Source organism: Rhinolophus sinicus, chromosome 3 (assembly GCF_057876585.1).
Source record: "Rhinolophus sinicus isolate RSI-liver-muscle chromosome 3, RSI-T2T, whole genome shotgun sequence".
Taxonomy (NCBI): domain Eukaryota; kingdom Metazoa; phylum Chordata; class Mammalia; order Chiroptera; family Rhinolophidae; genus Rhinolophus; species Rhinolophus sinicus.
Genome location: NC_142503.1, coordinates 130,597,614 through 130,618,579, shown reverse-complemented (window position 1 = coordinate 130,618,579; position 20,966 = coordinate 130,597,614). Strand labels below are relative to the sequence as shown.

General features: G+C 39.7%; 1 protein-coding gene across 3 annotated transcripts; it reads right to left on the bottom strand.

The window, feature by feature from the left end:
• Positions 1–5,208: 5,208 nt before the first annotated feature.
• On the bottom strand, positions 5,209–19,504 carry TTC5 (tetratricopeptide repeat domain 5). 3 transcript variants are annotated; one of them, XM_074327941.2, is made up of 10 exons: positions 19,359–19,504; positions 15,622–15,754; positions 14,560–14,771; positions 14,015–14,165; positions 12,918–13,009; positions 11,070–11,126; positions 10,348–10,494; positions 9,953–10,164; positions 8,542–8,686; positions 5,209–5,834 (listed from the first exon to the last, which is right to left on the bottom strand). In XM_074327941.2, the coding sequence occupies exons 1-10, from the start codon at positions 19,455–19,457 to the stop codon at positions 5,715–5,717; spliced, it is 1,368 nt and encodes a 455-aa protein (XP_074184042.2). In that variant the 5' UTR covers positions 19,458–19,504; the 3' UTR covers positions 5,209–5,714. The 3 variants fall into 3 exon arrangements, with proteins under 3 accessions (XP_074184042.2, XP_019574067.2, XP_074184043.1); XM_019718508.3 differs by lacking the exon at positions 19,359–19,504 and adding an exon at positions 18,933–19,052; XM_074327942.2 differs by lacking the exon at positions 19,359–19,504 and adding an exon at positions 18,376–18,395.
• Between the last annotated feature and the right edge of the window lie 1,462 nt (positions 19,505–20,966).

Genomic DNA, 20,966 nt, shown 5'->3' with positions numbered 1-20,966 from the left:
AATTCAGAGGTGACATCCCAGGTTTCCGGCTTGGATAACTGAATACCTGGTGCTTATCAGCTGCTAATATGGAGACAACAGAGATGGATGCTAGAGATATGAGTTCTATTTTAGACCTATCGTATTTAAAGTATCTATGGCACATAGAGCCCAGTAAGGCGGTATGAATTTATTATTGGTGTTCAGGGAAAAGACCTGTAAATATAAATTTAGGAAATTGGTACTTAGTTTGGTAATTGAACACATGGTATGAATGAAATAGTCCAAGGCAAATATTTGGAGGAAGAAAAGCAGCAGGCCATGGGTAGAGCTCCTAAGGCCACCATCATTTAAAGGTGGGATGAGGAGGAAGAGTCCACACAGGAAGTAGGACTCGGTAAGCTTCTGACTTCTTCACGAGGGCTATGTTCATCATACCCACAGATCAGGAAGTTCGTGCTTTGGCACCTACCTGGGTTCACTAAGCTCATGGTTACTCTCTCAGATTCAACACCCTGAAGGGCTTTGTTCCCTTCAGTTCTTCCCCTAATCACTGCAATTAGCCCTCTTTTCCTAATTCCTAGGGGGAACCTAGTCATAGCCCTCAACTTCCACTCTACTCTCAGAGGATCCTCCTAGAAGTTCTACGTGGTGGGTTTGTGCTGTGTCAGCCTGTTAAGCTGCAACTACATTTCCAAGAATCCTCTTCCCTACACAGTTCTGGTTTAGAGTTGGCCACAAAAGGAATTTTCACAAGACCTGGAAGGTGGAAATGAATCAGAGCCATCAATCTGAAGGTCACTGTGGCAAGAGATGGTGACACAGAGGTGACAAGTTCCAGCTTGTCCTGCTCCTCTTTATTGATGACCTGGCTGGCTAACAGTGGTTGCAGGCCCACCACAGACACTTGGCAGCAAAGCCCACAGAGGCTGTGTTTGCAGGTGGCACCTCCCACAGCCCTCCACACAAGCCTTCCCTCTGCAGGCCCATTTCAGTGGTTGGACGTGCTTGGCTTCTCAGATTGACTGGCTGGTGACGCCTAACTTCCTCCTAGACCTGTACTTCTCCAGTGTCTCTGACAACTGCATAAGGTCTAATTTGTACAATAAATCCCTATCCCGTATCCCCTAAGTCATAAAGATCCTGCTCCCCTGATTGAACCATGACTGACATATTCCATCCTGTTCTCTAATTCTGACCTCCACGCCTCACAGTCTAATAAAGCATAGCACAATTTCCATTGTTTCTCTGAAAGGCTAGATACCACGTTGACCTACAAGAGGATCGATTACCTGAACAGAAGCCCTGTTCTACAGGCTCTTCAAGTCAATAGAACAAATTTTCAAAATCATTACTATTCTGCATACAAGATGTCAACACCCTCTATATTAGTCTAATATATCCCATTTTCCTAACCCACCATACATCCAGCCAGCCGTTTGTTATTGAGTCACTCAATGTCTAATTCTCACAGATGTATGTAATAATGTCTAGAACTGAAAGAGAAGTATGACTTAGTATCAGTCCTTAAAGAGTTCAAACCATATATATATCATCAAGTAATTAGAATACAATAAAACATGTACAATATAGAACATACAAAGTGCTATATCATTTCCTAAACATATGGCCCCAATATTTTTCTTTAATACTGTTTCCTGAATCTTAGATGCCCTCTTTTACATTTCACATAAAATTCAACAAGTATTTTATTAAAAGATGCTCAACATTACAAAGGAATGCAAACTTAAAACAATGAAGTGTCATGTTGCTTATCAGATATTAAAAACTATAATATATCCCAGCTCATGAATAAGCACTCCTTATAACAGTTGGGAAGGAGAAAAAGGGATATCATGAAAATAAAAATAAAAGCTAAAGAAATAGAAATAAAAATGCAAAAGATAAGGGTTATTAAACAAAGTCAAGTTCTTTGAAGACTTATAAGAGGCAAAATGCTCAAAAAAAGAGAGATAAGGTACAAATAAACAATTATCAGTAGTAAAAAAGGGAACAAAATTACTGATACCATCAAGAATAAATAAGGAACATATTGCAAATAATTGAAAACTTAAATGAAATGCATAAATTACTAAAAAAAATACAAAATATAAAAAGTGGATCAAGAAAAAGCTTAAATAATTCAATCCAATAAACATTCAAGAATTTAAATCAGTAGTAAATCTTTCCATAAAGAAAATAACAGGTACTGATGACTTTATAGGCAAGTTCTACGAAGAAAAAGATAAAGCGATTTTATATAAACTTTTCAAACAAACACAAAAAAGAAACACTCTTTACTCATTGTATGAGGCTAGCATAACTTTGATACCAAAACCAAACTAGAACAGATTAAGAAATAAAAAGAATAGACTCATAAACTAGTATCACTTGTGACCCAAAGATACAAAATCCTAAATATTATACAAGTGAATCTAGCAATGTATAAAAATACATATATCCTGAACCAAGTAAGGTTTGTACCAATAATGCCAAATTTGGTTTATTAATCAAAAGTTGAGTACTCTAATTCACATTATCAAATTAAAGAAAAATCATTTGCCATTTCAATTGATGTAGAAATAGCATTAGATAAAATTTAAATTACATAAAATTTAAAACTTTTCATGATAAAAACTCAAAATAGGGGGGTGGCCGGTTAGCTCAGTTGGTTAGAGGATGGTGCTGACAACACCAAGGTTGCCACTTCGATCCCCGCATGGGCCACTGTGAGCTGCGCCCTCCTTAAAAATAAATAAAAAACAACAACGCAAAACAGGCTTAGAATGTAAGAGCAGGTAAATGTAAGAAACATAAATGATCTTATTTAATATTAAAATACTGAAAATAAGTACAGGAGTAAGACAAGGAGACTTGCTATCATCACTTGTGTTCAGCATAGCAGAGGTCCTAACTAGTACAGAAAACAAAACGTAAAAGGATTGAAAAGACATAAAACAATCATTCTGTACACAGAAAACTAAAGGAATCAACAAATTATTAGAATGAGAGAGTTCTGAAAAGGTCACACCCACAAAAATATATAAATAGCCAATTGTACTTATATTCCCAAGCACAGTTAGCAAATGTAATTTTTTAAATGATACTATTTAAGTAGCATCAAAACTTATGAAGTATCTAAGAATAGATCTAATAAAAGATACATAAGACTTTGGGGGTGAAAGTATATAATTATATTAAAATACATTGAAGAAATCCTAAATAAAGAAAATCATGGATAAGAAGATTCAAAGTTATAAAGATGTCTACTCTTCCTAAATTGATCTATAAATTGAACACAATCCCCATCAAAATCCCAAAGGAGTTCTTCATGAAAATTTACAAATTCTAAAATGTAAATGGGCCACTTGATAAGAACATGAAAGAATTTGTCTGATCAGATATTAACCTTTTATAAAACTATAAGACAACATGGTACTGGCACAGAAATAAACAGACAGAATAGATGAGAATAGAGAGCTCAGAAACAGTCCTACACATATGTGGAAAGATGGTTTAAGACAGATAGGGCTTTAAAGATCAGTGGTTAAAGAATGGATTCTTTAATAAAAGGTGCTGGGCCAATTAATTATTCATTAATAAAAAAATTATATGCCTACACCACAACATAAAGAAAAGTCATAATGAAAAGAACAAAATGATAAAATTTCATAAAACAATAGAAGGGAAATGTCTTTATGACTTCAGGAGAGAGAAGGCCTTCTTAAGACATAAACAGCACTAACCATAAAAGACTCATAAATTCAACAACACTGAAATTAAGAACTCTGTTCAACAAAAAATCCAATAAAGAGTGATAAGACAAACTGAAAACTGTTAGATGTTTGTAGCATATACAATGACAAAAGTTTAGTACAGAAGGTACATATGGATTGAGTAAAACGGAAACAGTTATTGGATTTCATCTCTCTATTGACTCTGATGACATACCTCACCTCCCACCGCCAGTTGCTTTCAACCACTTCTCAAGACAAGTTCTTGATCACTCTTCCGAGACTGCAGGCCTCAAAATCAACCAGAACTGAACACAAGGCTCCACCTGTGGTCTGACACACTATTAAAAACTGTCTCTGGCTACCAACTCCTTAGTATATTTTTGCAACTATATCATACTGGTTACTCATACTGACTTTTATCTTATCTACTAAAGCTGCTAGTACTTTTTCATACATAAAATTGAAGATATACCTCATAAAGTTGACCTTTTTGGACCAAAAGAATGGTCTTCAAAATTTTATTAGAAAAAAAATGTTTTTCCTGCTGTTTTAAGGAAACTGGATTTAAAATTTATACAAAATTGTTATTTAAAAAAATTTTATCTTAGATTCTGGAAATACATGCTTATTCTACCACCCATTCTCAGAGGATTCCTCTGCATTTTACATTCTTTATTAACTGAATGAGTCATCAATGATATTCAGTCCCTGATCAAGGGCTGAACAGGAGTGGACCAGGAACAAAGACGGGAGCCATATCACTAGAAGTCTTCCAAACTAATCTGTGTCCTATAATGTACTCTCTGCTTATAATCATTCGGTTGGTTATTAACCCTCCTTCACATTTTCCCACAAGGATATTAAGAGAAACTATTATAAAATATATCACTAGAGGGGCAGCCAGTTGGCTCAGTGTTGGAGCACGGTGCTCATAACACCAAGGTCGCAGGTTCAATTCCCACATGGGTCAGTGAGCTGCACCCTCCACTAGACTGAAAAGGACGACTTGACATGGATCTGATGGGTCCTGGAAAAACACACTGTTCCCCAATATCCCCCAATAAAAAAATTAAATATATATATATATATATATATATATATATATATATATATATATATATATATATATATATAAATAAAACTAGAATCTAAAGAAACTGGCTACTAGCTCTCTCTGGTTTTTCAGCCTAGTAACACTATTAGAATAGTACCACTGTCATCTTGGATCATGGTGGTGACCATCCCTAGGAATGACAGAATGAGGAAATGGAGGGAAGCTGGTTCCTAGCAACTCTGTAGAGTTGCCATTCCTGCCCTGGGTTGCCTATTGCCAGAATTCTTTTAACTAGGAGAGAAATAAACTTTTTGTATAAAGGGGAAAAAAGGGCGGGGGTGGGGGGTGGGGGGGAGGTATTACCCTAATGGATTGACATGATCCTAAAAACCAAGAATCCAAGCCTGGAAACAATGAAGCAGGCCAAACTACACAATATTTTTTTTCCAAAGAAATTTAATTCTGTTCCAGCCCCAAAGAAGGGGATAAACCTAAATTTTAAAAATAAAAATAAAAAAAAACTGCTTAAAAACCAAGCCATTAAAAAATTAAGCCCCCTCCCTTGGCAATAAATATTGAAATGATATATACACATGAGGCTCAGGAAGGAGGCAAGAACAGGAACCTTGGGAATTCTGTCCTCTGTCAAGATCCCAACACTTCTACCAACTCCATGCTCTTTGCCTAAGACACAGAAGAGCAACAGAGAGGCAGGAGAGATATACTAGGGGAGTGTGTGGCCCCAGACAGAGATAGAACATGATAACAGCAAAGAAAGGACACAAAACGTCTTACAGGGCAGAGGAAGGGAAAGACCTCATCTAAAACATCCCCCCATTCCGGTTGAGTCATTGGATGTGGCTAGTCCAGCTGGTCCAGCTGATGAATGCCCTTGAGCTTATGTCCTCGCCTCCACTCCCTCTTTAGCATGCAAGTTAAGTAGGTCATTCACACTGTGGCCGTGATGCCACGGTAGCAGCAGCCTGGCTGTTGGAGCCCTGAGGCTTCCCATTCACCACTAGCAGGAGGGGTGTCTCCACGCGGACACTGGAGAAGGAATAGTCCTATAAAAGACAAACACACACAGGTTCATTATAGATCCTAAGATGGGACAGACTCCAGCATGGGGATATACTACCTGTGACTTCCTCCTCCTTTCTCCCCCTTCAGTATATACCCCCCTAACCTCCATCTCATATTCAACAAAGCTGAGCTAAGAAAAGGGATATCATTTCCCCAAAGTTTTCAATCTTCAGAAGAAAAATCTGGGGCAGGTAGGGTACAAGCAGTGTCACTACAAGAATAAAACAATTCTCTGATTCAAAAAAAGACAGATTCCTGGCACTGCCTAACAAAAGGCTGCTCTCACAGAATTGGTCCTTCCCAGTGTTTGATGACAATTTTAACTAGAAACCACACAGCAGCCAGCCAGAGCCGGTGGAAATTCTGAGAAACTCTGATTCCAAGAGTTTCTCCAAGTGTTTGTAAGGCCCTAACTTAACCTGCCAGATCTAAAGTTATAAAGATACTTCTCCCTTTATAGCAGGAGGAAGGAACAGAAAGTGTGGTTTAGACATTCTCCTGCTAACAGAAAAGGTATCAGCTCACTTTATCAGTTCAAGGGTACTTTAAGTTGTAAAATATGTTGTTAAAAGATTTTCATCCAAATTGTCCCACTGGAAGTGTGAAAGGGACTCTTTTAAGTCAAAGTAAAGAGGTAAATCAAAGAGTTCTCATAAATCAATTTTTTTTTAAATAAACTAACAGCAATATAGGCAAGTGGCCAATAAAATGGCAATTTATAACAGTCAATAAACATAAGATAAAATGTTCAACCTCACCAACAATCAAGAAACCAAAGCCAAACAATATTGATGCTATATTTTTCATATAAAATCAGCAAATAATTGTTCAAAGATTTCTACAGTTGAGAAGAAAACTACAGGGAAACAATTACTCACATCCACTTTTGGTAATAACTGGTCCAACCTTCCAAAAAATAATTTGGCAATATGTATCAAAAATCTTAGATGTCCGCATACTCTCTGGAGCCAGGATTCTACCTTAGAAATTCTTTAAGGAAATAACCATAGATATGGGCAGCTATAAAAATACTTGCTATAGTGCTTCTGTCACAGGAATAAAACGGAAATAATCTAGATCTGGAGTCAGCAAATTTTTTTCCGTAAAGGGCCAAATAATAAATATTTTAGGAATTGTGGGTCATATGGTCTCTGTCACAGAACTATTCAACTCTGACACAATAGTGCAAAAGCTACCACAGACAATAATAAACAAATGAGTGTGACTTTGTTTCAAAAATTTACCTCGAAACACTGAAATCTGAATTTCTTGTAATTTTTATGTTATCACAAATTATTATTCTCATTCAATTTTTTCCACTTAAAAATATTGTAACTATTCTTATCTTATAGGCCATACAAAAACAGGCAGTGAGCCAGATATGGTTAACGGGCTATAGTTTGCCAACCCCTGATCTACCTGGTGAAAAAGTGGTTAAATACCTACTCTCAGAGTTTTTATGAGGATTAAATGAGCCAGTGCAGGCAGTAAAGCTTTTAGCACAGTATCTAGCAGTCAGTTAAGTGTTCAGTAAATTTTCACTATCATCATCATCATCACCACCTTCTCTATGTGTCAACTCAGAACAATGTTGTAGAATATGTAAAAACCCAGGAAATGTTCACACAAACATTTGCATATGATATTCTACACATGATTAAAAATATACATACGAATGTGTATAATATACTTATGAAAATAAAAAAGACTGGAGGTATGCATGTCAGATTGTTAACATCTGAGTGGCAATACTGCAGTTCTTTTTTTTTTTTTTTTAATTGAGATAGATAACAAATAACATTGTGTAAGTTTAAGGGATACAACATGCTGATCTGATACATTTCTACGTTAAAGTATGATCACCACCCTGGAGTTAGCTAACACCTCTATCACATCACATAATTATCGTTTCTCTTTTGTGGTGGGAACAATTAAGATCTAGTCTCTCAGCAACTCTGAAGTTTGTAATGCCATATTTTTGTCTATAATCACGGTGCTGTGAATTAGATCTCCAGGACTTACTTACCTATTGGTTACAAGTTTTTACCCTTAAACAACATCTTCTCAATTCCCCCACCCACAGTACCCACCATTCTACTCTCTGTTTTCTACAAGTTAGGCTTTTTTAGATTCCACATATAAGTGACATCATACAGTATTTGTCTTTGTTCTATCCATTTGTTTAATTCTTTTTCTTTACCAGTAGTCTCCCTTTTTAGTAAAAATTACATATATATGTATGTATGTATGTGTATATATATGTATGTATATATGTGTGTATGTATATATATATATACATGTATACATATGTGTGTGTGTGTATATGTATATATATACACATATATATATATTATGCCATATGCATTACTTTACTTACCAAGGATGCCAAAAAAATGTATACAAGTGGACACTTTGGTCAACGTTGCTCAAGTAGTAGTTCGCCATAATCAGAAGTGTCTGGACACTATGGTAACCGCTTTGAGCACCTCTTGTAACTGCAGAAGTCAAACGTGACTTACATTCATCTTGTATTATCGGTATATACTGAGTATTATACAATTTTAATAGGTTTTTCCTTTGTTAAAATGTGTATACATTTTTTGGCACCCTCTGTATTTTTAAAAAGAGATAAACTTGGTCCCACTTTCAGAGCCTAGGTGTTGAGAAAGAATCCTAGCCATCACTCACCTTTCCCTTGTGCTGAATTTGGTGAAGCCGAAGGTTGGGCTCAGGGATGGCTACAGAGTCCCCAATGAGTACTCCCCAACTCTGCACCATGTTATACACCATCACGGCACAGCAAGGTCCATCAGAATCTACCAGGCCAAAGGTACTGCCAGGTTAAGAAGGGTCAGGGGGAAGTAAAGTGGGCAGGAGAGAAGAACAGAAGAGTGGTTTTAAAATACCATTAAAACAAGTGCTTCCTTCATTACTTAACTGGAAACCCTATGACAGGTGCCATCATCTACTATGGACATCTGAGTCCTTGTTTGTCTTAGATACGTAATATCTTTAGAGAACATACACAAGATTCATCAACCTGTCATTTTGCCAAGAACTTGGGACACATGTACACTGAGACCATTCAGCAAATATTAATGAACTAGTGCAAAATGTTGCACCTAAAACATTATTCCTGGCCTATCAATTTAAGAATCACAACCTTCATAAAACTCTCTATCAACTTAATTCCACAAATTTTCACTGAGTACCTATTATTATCAAGCACTGTGCTTAGCAGAAAGATACCAGTTCAGCTATGAGTGAGCTTATAGTCTAGCAGGAGTCAGGCAGTTACACCGTCACTTATAGTCCAGCTGTAACTAGCTATACATTCTAGTATGTAAATACTAGAATAACATTTCCCTTGTGCTGAATTCAGTAAAGCCAAAGGCTGGGCATGGAAACCCAGAGGAAAAATGTTCAAATCGAAAAGCAGGGAAGGTTTCCTTGACGAGACAATCAAACTGAATCTTAAAGAATGAAAAATTTGCTGAGTTAAAACAAGAAAACTAATCCTCAATAGGGGGACAAAAACAGGGAGCGACTGGAAGGAACACAAAAGAACTTCCTGGAAGTGAGTGAGCAGTGATGCACTGATTATACCCTAATTTTTTAAGAGTCAAAAATTTTCTAAATGAGGGGTGGTCAGTTAGCTCAGTTGGTTAGAGGGTGGTGCTGATAACACCAAGGTTGCCAGTTTGATCCCCGCATGGGCCACTATGAGCTGTGCCCTCCTTAAAAAAATAAAAAATGTCTAAATGAATATTTTTAACTCATCTCCTCTGCTAGACTACATGCACAATTCACTTGAATCTTTTACATTTCTTTTTTTGTTTTGTTTTTTTAACTCCCTACAACACCTATAGCAGCAGCTCCATACACATTTATTGAAATAGGGAAAAAGCTGGGTGGTACCAGAATCTACAGAGAGATCGTCAAACATCACATAGACAAAACCTGCTACTAGGACAGTCACAGAAGGGAAGCAGATCTCACTAAACTGTGACCCCTAACAATGTCCTCAACTGTGAGAGAAAGGCCAGGAAGTGAGAGCATTAGCTCAAAAGAATGAAACAGAGGAAAGGCAAGAACTCACAAGGGGACTTTCTCCTCTGTAGTGAGGCTGAACACCACCTTTCCCAGGACCACGGCACCACTGTTCACACCAGGCTGCAGCACACTCAGTGGCTTGAGCTCCAGGGTCACCTTCTGCCCAGAGGCTGACTGATAGCGCCCATCACAAGGGCCTAGATGGGCCGGGCGCAAGCTTCCCAGCATGCTCTGCAACTTTTTGGTCTTCACCTTTCCCTGCAAAGGAAGGGGAAATCAATAGGTAAGAAGCTGGGAACTAGTCACTCTCCTTGAGAGTCTAGTCCTTCCCTCCCACCTACTCACTTCTACTGGGTCACTACTGCCAAGGCCTATTCTATTCTTATTTTATTGACCTGTAGCAGACTAAAAAAATAGGATTCAGCCTTCAGACATCTTTACCTTGCTCTCAAGGAGGCTGGTTAATCTATTCAGGAATTCCAGGAGTTGTTGTTCTCGTTGCCGGGGCTCTGGCCAGGCAGGGTCCAGGGCTGCAGCTCGAGAGAAGCCCTCCAGGGCCTCCCCATAATTCTCTTCATATTTATGTAACTGCACAAAAAGTAACCAAAACCCTCCTAATTATAAGTATATTTAAGTGTGTGTGTGTGTGTGTGTGTTTAAAACTATGCGGGGAAAAGTAATGGCACAATGGACTAGGACTCTCAAGAAATAAACTGTTTTTCTACCCAGTTGTATTCCTGTCCTACAACAAACATCCTAAAGTAGTAACACCTTAACATCCTTTTTCCTGTTCAGGGTGATCACAACCCCAAAGATGGAGTCATTTCAAAGACGCTAACTTCCAAACTCTAAAATAGTGAAGTTGCATATATTGGGTCCTTCTATTTTTATATTTATAATGAACATTTCAGAAAAGTCTTCTAAACTGCCGCCCACCCCATCCTTAATGTACTCTCCCACCTCCTCAACCTCTTCTCTTTTCCCTCCAGTGACTCCACCAGATACTGAAGTCAAACTGAGCTAGTTTGTCATAGGGCATAATTTGACTTTTTTCTTGCAGTCTGTATCCAACCTTGTCTTATTCATACTCAGTTATCCCCTCAGGCTAAGACCTAAATATGTTATTTATTCGACTCTCCGATGACCACCCCCACAGATCTTACCGTGGCCCTGTTCAGATGAAGGTCAGGATTGCTGGAAGCTGTCCTGTCAACCTTCTCCTATGGTGGGATAAAAAGATCATCAGTGGGTCCTGTCTCAGTCTTAAGGATGGCCATGCCCGACAAGTCCTAGACACTCCTCTCCCTGAAAAAATTCAAGTTTCTTCCTTGTCAAAATGTTACCTATACCCACACACTATTAGACAGTCATTGTTGATGTGGTATATTATACAGTCCCTAAAACCGCAAGGTTTTTGCATGTGCATGAAACTTTAAAATATGATTATAATTTACCCATGCAATAGTATAAAGATAGAAGAAATATGTGAAAGAATTCTGATTAAAATAAAAATGTATAATGAGATGATGGTATAAATGAGGAAAACCAAGGAAAGACATGATGTCGAATTAATGCATTTCCTCAGCTCCAGACACCGGGAGAATCATGTTTCTATATCCAACCCCCCCTTAAAACACACACTGAAAGTTAAATTCTGATTCTCTAGTTTAACTAGAAGGCCAGAAACCACATGACAGTGCAGACAGATGTGCTGTGAAGAAACTGCTAGCGACGTTCATGGCTGTGTCCATTTTATTTTTTAAACTCTATTCACTGCCTGGCACATTGCAAAACACCAACAACATGAGTTAAAATTGTTTAAATGATTGGTTCCCATATATTTATAAATGTAGGTTTAGGTGAAGAAATTAAGAATTAAAAGCAGCTATTTAGCAGAAGCCAAATATAAAATTTTAAAGGAATGTACCATATTATTCTCTAAACATTAACTAAATTAAGAGATTAAAATAGAATTCCTCTGCCTAAAAGTTCCCTAATTGAAAAAAAGGACAGTCCCTAAACTGCAAAAGGAATATAAGGAAGCTGTAGTCTTTATTCTGCCACAGAACAAAATAAGTAATGGTAAGTTAAAAACCAACTCCCTGTGTCAAGAGAAGAAAGCAAATGCAGAAAAGTGAATATAAATAAAGCCTAAATAAAAAGTAGGCCAATGTGGGGCCGGCCCGTTGGCTCAGGCGGTTAGAGCTCCATGCTCCTAACTCTGAAGGCTGCCAGTCCAATTCCCACATGGGCCGGTGGGCTCTCAACCACAAAGCTGCTGGTTCAACTCCTTGAGTCCCACAAGGGATGGTGGGCTGCGCCCCCTGCAATTAGCAAGGGCAACTGGACCTGGAGCTGAGCTGCGTCCTCCACAACTAAGACTGAAAGGACAACAACTTGACTTGGAAAAAAGGCCTGGAAGTACACACTGTTCCCCAATGAAGTCCTGTTCCCCTTCCCCAATAAAATCTTTTAAAAAAAAAGTAGGCCAATGTGAACCTTTTAATGAGTCAAAGCCTGAAGAAAACCCCCGTGCAAGTGGCTATCAGTATAAAAACAGCCTGAAAGCCTAAGCAAAGCATGAACTCCAGTGAAATAATTCCTAGGAGGTGATGCAGAGTGGGTTCCATACTACCTATTGGCTAATCTGGGGAAAGCACTTAATTTATACTTAAGTATTAGCATTTTCATTTTTCTTAAAATACACACACAAATAGCCATTATTTTAATATAGACTTTTTTCCCATTTATAAAAGATGAACATGTTGGGATGGGTTCTGTGCTTTAGTTATACACGCCTGTAAATCTAGGCAGCTCGAGGAGCTCTGAGGCTCTACACTGCAAATGGTTACTAATACTGACGTTGTAAGAAGAAATAAGTCAATCCTACAGACATGGCTGTGCAAAACCACACGGCAAACAATGCCCATCCTGCTTGCTAATGAGCACCAGGAAGACTGACTTCTGTCGCTGCTTCTCTTCATCTGGCCTGGGTGACTATAAATACTTACTGCTTGGGCATAGGCACTGAGGGCTTGCTGGGAGATCTTGGGGTTCTGGCCAGTATTGAAGTAAAGAGAAAGGTATGCATTCCCCAGAATATCTGAAAAAGAAACACGGGGTTTACAGCTCCACCTGGAAGGAGCTTGACAGTCGCCACTCCATCCTAATAAGTAAAAAGCTGAACAGACTAAAAAAAATCACAGCTCTTCTTGGATCCGTAAGAGAGGGTACAACACAGGGTATACCATGGCCCCCATAACTGGAGAGACAGACGGGGAACTACAGGGAGTTATGGCATACCCAAGCAGAAACTCACAAGGTGCCACAGGAAACAGTGCCGGGGAATGAAAACCTGAACTGTAATTGATAAATTACTGGAGGCTCAGCGTGGACAAATCTGGAAAAACTGCAGAGGTCCCAATCATAAGGGGCACCCACAATATTGTGAGTTTTACCTCCAGGAGCTCAATCAGGTTCCCACAGCAAATATCAGAGAAAAAAACCGCCTCGTACTCCCAGCAGGGGGAGCGGTAAAAGAAACCATTTTGAAATATGCTAGAGTACTCTGTTCTTCACAAGACTTAATCAGCCTGCCCTCTAGAGAAACGAGTTAACCAGAGTGTAACTGACCTAAAGGAAGGAAATATCCACCTCCAGCCCACTCTAGCCATCCTGTCCCAGGGAGGAGAAAAAAACTGAAACAATGGTGGGTCGTCTCAGAGCTCAAGTTCAAGAAACGATCTATCTTAGTCACCCTCAAAAGTCTACTTAAAAGGCCTCACACCTGACACAAACCGGTGATGATACTCTAGTATACCCCACATTCCACTGGGATAAAGAGGCAAACACAGACCTGAAGGAGAAACAGGAGCGCAGTGCACAAATGCCCCACATTGCTTATGTGGAAACACAAGCCTTCTCTCTCGGATGAAAAGTTCCAAGAGTTCCTAGAATAGTGGCTCATCAGAATACCCTGTGGACTTCTTCAAAACAAATTCCCTGGCTTCACACTTAGAGGCAGCCTCAACAGATATGCCCTGGTATGCGGCCATAGCTGAGAACCCCTGCTCTAGACACCTGCTGGAGATCTTTTGAGAGCACTCACACCAGGAGCGACCATCATGGATATCCATCTGCACAGCCAATTTGGCCTGTCGGACACTGTCCATGACATGGCGAGAATGTTCATCTCCAGAGTCAGTCCGCAGCTGGCGAAGCACCATGGACAGGTTTTGAAGGGAGACTTTGTTCTTGCACTGCAAATGGAGAAGATAGACACTCAACCTTCCGGATTCTGTTTCCCCTTTCCACACCCATTCTATCTCCATCTTCCTAAACCTAATTTGTCATCTTAATTCTTACGGCATGCCATCTGTATCTTCGACCCACATCTACAAGGATCAACTTGGCTGCTAACTTTTCTTCACTTCCCATCTACCTGTGAACCTGATCCCATCATCTTCTTCCTTTCTCAGTCCCCTGTCCATTTTCCTCATCCAGTCCTGTTCCCCACCCTTCCTCCCTTCTGATTCTGTTCTCCTAGTTCCAATACAGTTCTACTCTGGTATTCATATCCTAGGGAAATTCACAGAACCAAAGGAATCCCATGTTTCCCATCGGTGTTGTCTGAGGGGACAGTGGGCTGCTCACATGGGTGAGGGCTCCTGAGAAGCAGGTGTGGGCAGCTGCAATGTCCCCTTTCTTCCAGTACACCTCACCCAGCTGGTTCCAGGCTTCCACCAGCGTGGGCTCCAGTTTCACAGCCTTTGACAGAAGCTCCTCAGCCTTAGGGCTATAGTCAGGAGTCACATTCAGTGCCTTCCCGGTCAGCATCAGAACCTGTGCCTTGCCCTGGACAGAACCTAAGTGGAAAGGGGAAAGAGATAAAAGAAAATGAAAAAACCCAGGCCATCTTACAGATAAGACCAGGACACTTTCTCTTAAGGAATAACTAGAAATGAAATAGTTAAGGACAACCTTTATGAACAAACCTCTTATTGAAAACCTACAATATACAGAGTACTGTTATGAAATGGGGTAACAAAGAAAGCATTATCACTAAAGCATTAGCCCTTTGAGGGGCTTACAGTCTAGTGGAGAGGACAAAGTATATACAGCAACAATTAAAACAATGAAAAGGAACACATGCAGATAGCCAACGAATGGGCTTTAACAAGTGAAAAGGAAAAAACACAAGACCCTCCAGGTAGAAAAACGATGTAAACAAAGACAGAGGCAGAAATATATGTAGCACGTTCATGGGAGAATGTATGGTCCAACCTGAATGAAACAAAAACTTCTTCTGGAAGTAAGTCGTCAAAGATAAGGGTAGGGAAAAAAAGGAGTCAGAAAATGGAGACTTGAATACCAGTTTAAGGGGTTTAAACTTCAACCACTCAACAATAGGAATCTTTGAAGATACTTGAGCAAAGAGACAGACAAAAGGATAGGATTAAATGCATGAAGTAATGATTTAGAAAGGCGATGGCAATGGTCATTATATAAGTTGATTTGGAAATAAAACAAATTAGAGGCAGAAAGATCAGATAATAAGATCACTGCAAAAGTCCAAGCAATAAGGATGCTCTTTTATTTCATGGCATTTGCTATAATCAAACTTTAGGAAAATGAGTTTGAAGGACAAAGAGATTACAAAACTCTGTTACATTTCAGTGAAGGGCAGGGGGTTGCATGCTTTTTTGGGACTCATACCCACGACTTCCTCCATCTGCTGCAGGGTCTTCTCCATCTCCTCTCGCACATCTTGCTGCTTCCTCCCAGCATCCTCAACACTGTGTGTCTCGAAATAGCAGTCTCGAAATGAATAGAGTTGACCCACCAGTTCCTAGGAAGTGTAAGGATGGTACCATTAAGTGGAGAGAACGACAGACAAGAAAACTTGAGACTGGCTAGCTATACCAGCTCTTTGCCTAGAAATACTGATTCTCTATCTCACGTAGGAATAACACGAGGGGCAGGTAGACAGGGCTAGTGTCCCAGGCCCACTCTCACGTTGTCCCATGCCAGTCTCTGCACCGTGATGATAGCTGAGGACAATCTGAACTGTGATAATAGTTCTCTCTCCAAGCTCCAGCAGGAATCCCAAATTATGGTTAAGTACTTCACTTACCACTTTGCAACTTGAGATTAGAATGAAAGTTAATAAAATAATCCTATCTGGGACTGGTCCCCAAAGTATAAAACTTTGAAATGTACCCTAAGAACTGGACTTCCTAACAAAAACAATCTTATCCCTGATCTTTCCTAGGCTGCTACCTGAAAGTATATGACTTTTGAATATTTATGAATATGGTAACATGTGAGAGTCGTTGTTTTCCAATGACAAATAGACCAATTTAAGCTTGATAACCTTGGTATTTTTGCAGGATTTTGTTCTGTTAAATACTTGTGTTTTTTGGGTTTTTGTTCTGTTTTGTTTTGTTCTTGTCAAGTCACCTTCTGGCTCTCTTGCATGCTTCCCAAGTAAATGTTATCTTTCCTCTTTTAAATGCTCCTATCTGAGTGCTCCTGTGACACCAGGCAAAGGTGTCTATTCTTTCCTGAAACCAGTAACAGCAGAAATATATAATACTATTCCATCAAGTCTTAACTTCTACAGCACATCCTAAATCCATCTACTTGTCTCCATCCCACTATGACTATCCTGCACCAAACCAGCCTCATTACTTGCCTGGATTATTACAAGAACTTCTTACCTGATCATCTTGCTTCTACTCTCTCCCATTCTCCTCATTATAGTGAGAGTGACCCTACAAAAACGTCCATCATATCACAAACCCTCAGTTTCCCGCTGTAGATAGAACAAAATCTATGTATCTCCTTACCATGGCCTGGAAGACTGTGTGATCTGACCTCCCACTACTCACCCTGCCACAAACTTCACTTCTTACCACTCTCCCTCCTACAATACTCAAGCCACATGGGCTAGGAGGGGCAAATCCCCTAGCTCAATCCTGCCTCGGGGTCTTTACACATAGGGCTCTCTCTGCCTGGAAACTTTCCCCAGATCTTTACATGGCTCATTTCTCATCATCATTTAGATCTCAGTTCAAATATCAACTTCTCAGAGAGGCTTTCCCTGACTGCCCAAACTAAAGTAAGCCCCTCCTCCTCTGTCCGCTGTTAAAGCACCCTTATTTTTCTTCATAGCACTTATCAGTTGAAATTATGTGGCCTATTCACTAAGTGTCTATTATCTGTCACCACCACTGGCATGTAAGCTCCGTGATAGGAGGGACTTGATCTGTTTTGTTTACAGCTATACCTGAGCACTGCTACAGGACTTGGGACATGAGAGGCTCTCATTAAGTAAACTGACTGAATGAATTAATGAATCATCCCTGTCTCTAACAAATACTTATGTCCTCTACTTAATTTAAAATCCTACCAAGAACAAAGAGAATGGACTAGCACCCTCTGCAGCTGTGCTTTTCACATTTTATTGTGTGTGTTATTTCCCAGACCCACCCTGCAGATTGTGATTTCAGTAGTTTGAACCAAACTCAAAATTCTGCATTTTAACAAGTACCTTAGATGACTGTAATGAAAATGGTCTGTAAAAACACACTTGGAGAAATATCCTTTCATGCATTCCTTCTACCTACCCTAAGATGTCTATAAGAATGAAACCAAAGCCTACTACCATTCCCACGGAGAGAAACATCACTCTCCTCTTCCTCTCCTCCACTGCATTCCCGTTCCATTCCTGCACCTGCCCCACTTACCCCAAGATACCCCAAGTATCCTCTGCCCAGATGCTTAGTGCATCTACCACAAATGAGCACAGGAAAACAGTTCTCAGCCAAAATTACAACCTATTTCCTTTTGCCCTGCAATCAGCATGGCTGCAAATCAGGTATTTTAGAGAGGGTCTTATTGTTTGTTTGTAGTTGCTAAAGCAAAATTGTTTAGTTTTGTGGTGATTTTGTTTTGTTTTGCTGGATTGAACACTTTTAATAACTTTTTTCTCATGGCAAAATCAACATATATAAGTTGTTAAAACTCAAGTAGGTACATGTAGAAAATACAAAGTAAAAAAATCTTCATCGCCCCAACAACCTCAGGGATAACCACTGTTTAGCATACATTTTCAGATTTTTTTTCTATACATATACAAACATATGCACTTTAACAATATTTCTAATATGGAGCCAGGATCAAGACGAGGGAATAAAATTAAGTTAATCCAGGTCAACTGGTAACGAGGTAAAGTTCACATTCTAAAAATTTTTATTTTAATCTGCTAAAAAAAAAGCAGCAAAATCTCACCAATGTTTAAACATTTGCATTAGAAGCCTTTAAGCAAGTTACAAGCCTGTCACAGGTCTAATGTTTAAATTCCAGGCTGCCTTAGAACACAAAGAATTAAGTTTCTGAGGTTTAAGAAAAATCATGGGTCATTAAAAGAAAAATAAAGAGCCAAGCAACTAGTTAGCTCCCACCTACCGAGGAAAAACAGACTCGTCAAAACTGCAGTCATCTGTGGACTGGGTGGAGTCTGGACCCCTCTACATCAGACCCCAAACTGGGATTCCGCAGTGTGCAAAAACAAAACAAAACTGTGAAGTTCTAAAATGAGTAACCAGGATCCAGGCGGTGCAAGCCATTACTGTGGCTGTTGCCAATTTGAAAGCAAAAAAGTACCGAAGAAACGGCCTTTGTGGGGATCAAAACATGCAGTAATAGATGTGCAATACAGGTTTTTTGCTATTTGTTATGGGTGAATCGAGGGAATAAAACTTTACAAGAATGTGCAGGGATCAAGTTAGAAGCAACAAATACTCTCCCTACAGGACTGAAATTAACTGCAGTCGGGTCAGCGGCAGGAGGTCCAAACACACCGGCTGCTCCCCTCCGCTGCCCGGCTGCGGCTGCACCTACGGAAGTTACAGTAACCACAGGGACACAGGCAGCGTCGTGTACGTGCCAAGGAATTCGCAGGTACTGCATAAACGGGGCTCCCGATAACAATAGCACATATGGATTTTAATCTATGGCCCCACCTGCAATTTCTGCAAGATCTGTTTGACTTCCTCCTCTTCCTCAGCCATCATTTCCCAGCCACTCTCGGCTTCTCCGCCCCCAACTTCATAACCACAGAGACTCATACCCACCCTCATCATGGAGCCACAGCGACATCTAGGTAGCTGGAGGCTTACCTGCACCTGAGTAGAAGGAGCTGGATTAAAGGAAAGACATCGCTCCAAACAATTTAACCCAATGCCTACACCTCAAAGGAGATGTTTTCTAATCACTTTTGAGTTCATAAACTTGTTTCTTTCCCAAATCCTGGAAATAAAATGTTCTCAGCTTAATTGCATGTATATTGTTTGTTTCATATTTTCCTACTTATTTATTACCCCCCAAAAGAAAAAAGAGCCAGTCCAGGCGGTGGGTACGCCATGACGCACATCGCCATAAAGCGGTACCTGCGGGAGGACTATGAAGCAATCAACAACAGAAACCCAGCATCCCGGGCGGAGCTGGTGTCTTTCAAGCATCCTCGTGTTGCCAACGCACGGCTCCATTGGCCTCTCCAGAAGAGAAGTGACAACAAGTTTTGGAACCCCATTATGATGAAACGTTTGCAGCTACTGTAAGGTGCACTTCCGTAGTGGGGAACCATGACTTCATAGAGGCATATAAATGACGGAGTGTCATCGTCCAGTCATTCCGGAAGGCAATTCAGGCCCACAAAGAAGAAAACTGGGCTCTGCCTGCCGTGTGTGCAGTAGCACTTGACCTTCGAGTATTTGTCAATAATCCAGGGTCCTGGAGAAACCTGAAGCCCAGGAACAGGTAGCAGGCAGAGATGAAGAATCCCCAAGGAGCGCAGGAAGGGGAAAGGCAGCCCATCAGGACAGACTTCTTGGATAATTCCTGCTGCACTCCACACAAAGTCTGCAGGTCCCCACCCCGTCAGCAAGGCCCGTGGGGAGCCAGACCCCCCACCCTACCGAGGCAGTGCCAAAGAGGGGGAGCCCGCGTTTCCCCAATAGCATGGGGTCAGTGGAGACCTACTGATATAAGATAAACAAAGTTCAGTCTCATTAAGGTAATACTCCAAATGTCCAGGATCTAATAGAAAATCACTTACCATACCAAGAATCAGGAAAATCTTAGCCTTTTGAGATTTTGAAAGAGGAGAGATCATCAACAAACACCAACACTGAGATGACACAATCTTGGAATTCCCTGACAAGGATTTTACACCAGCTGTCAGAAAAAAGCGTAAAGGAACAATTATGAACCTGCTTGAAACAAATGAAAATGTAAACAGTCTCAGCAAAGAAATAGAAGGTATAAAAAGAACCAAATGGAAATTTTAGAACTGAAAAATATCACTTAAGTAGAAATTATTGAGGTCCCCTCCCTCCCCCAAAAAAAGAAAGGAAAAAAGGTTAAGACTATGGATGCCTGTTACAAGTTTAACATTTGAAGGAAATGTAGTACAATGGTAACTTGTCTGAATATTTTCCAAACTTTATAGTGATTTTCTATATGAGGAATTTTATTTTGAACACACAATCCTAATAAATCTACACTTGGCATGGTATTATGAAAACCATCACTAGTACACTAGTAGTATAATAGTACACTAACAATGCTTATTGATAGACGATATCCAGGATATGTAAGAAATAGAGTGTCACTGGCGAGGGAAATGGGGACGGTTATCAGTGGGCAAAGAAAATTCTTTTGAATTTTGTACACTTTTAAATTTCTATCTGTATATGTATTAGCTATTCAAAAATAAGTATAATTTTTAAGTAAAAAATGATTTGCTTCCATTAGACTATCTCTGAAAGAGATACAAGACACTGGCAACAGTAATTTCTTCCAGAAAGCAGGAGTGGCTGGGGAGCAGGGGTGAAAGGGAGACTTCAAAGTTTCTCTGTACTTTTTAGTTTTAATTATAGCTTCTTGTACTTCAAAGTGATTTTGTGAACTTAAAGAAGCAAAGTTCAAGGCAGAAATCATGAATGTACATAAAAGTATTTCCTCAAAGCATTTTCCAACAAAATTTAAAATTGCAT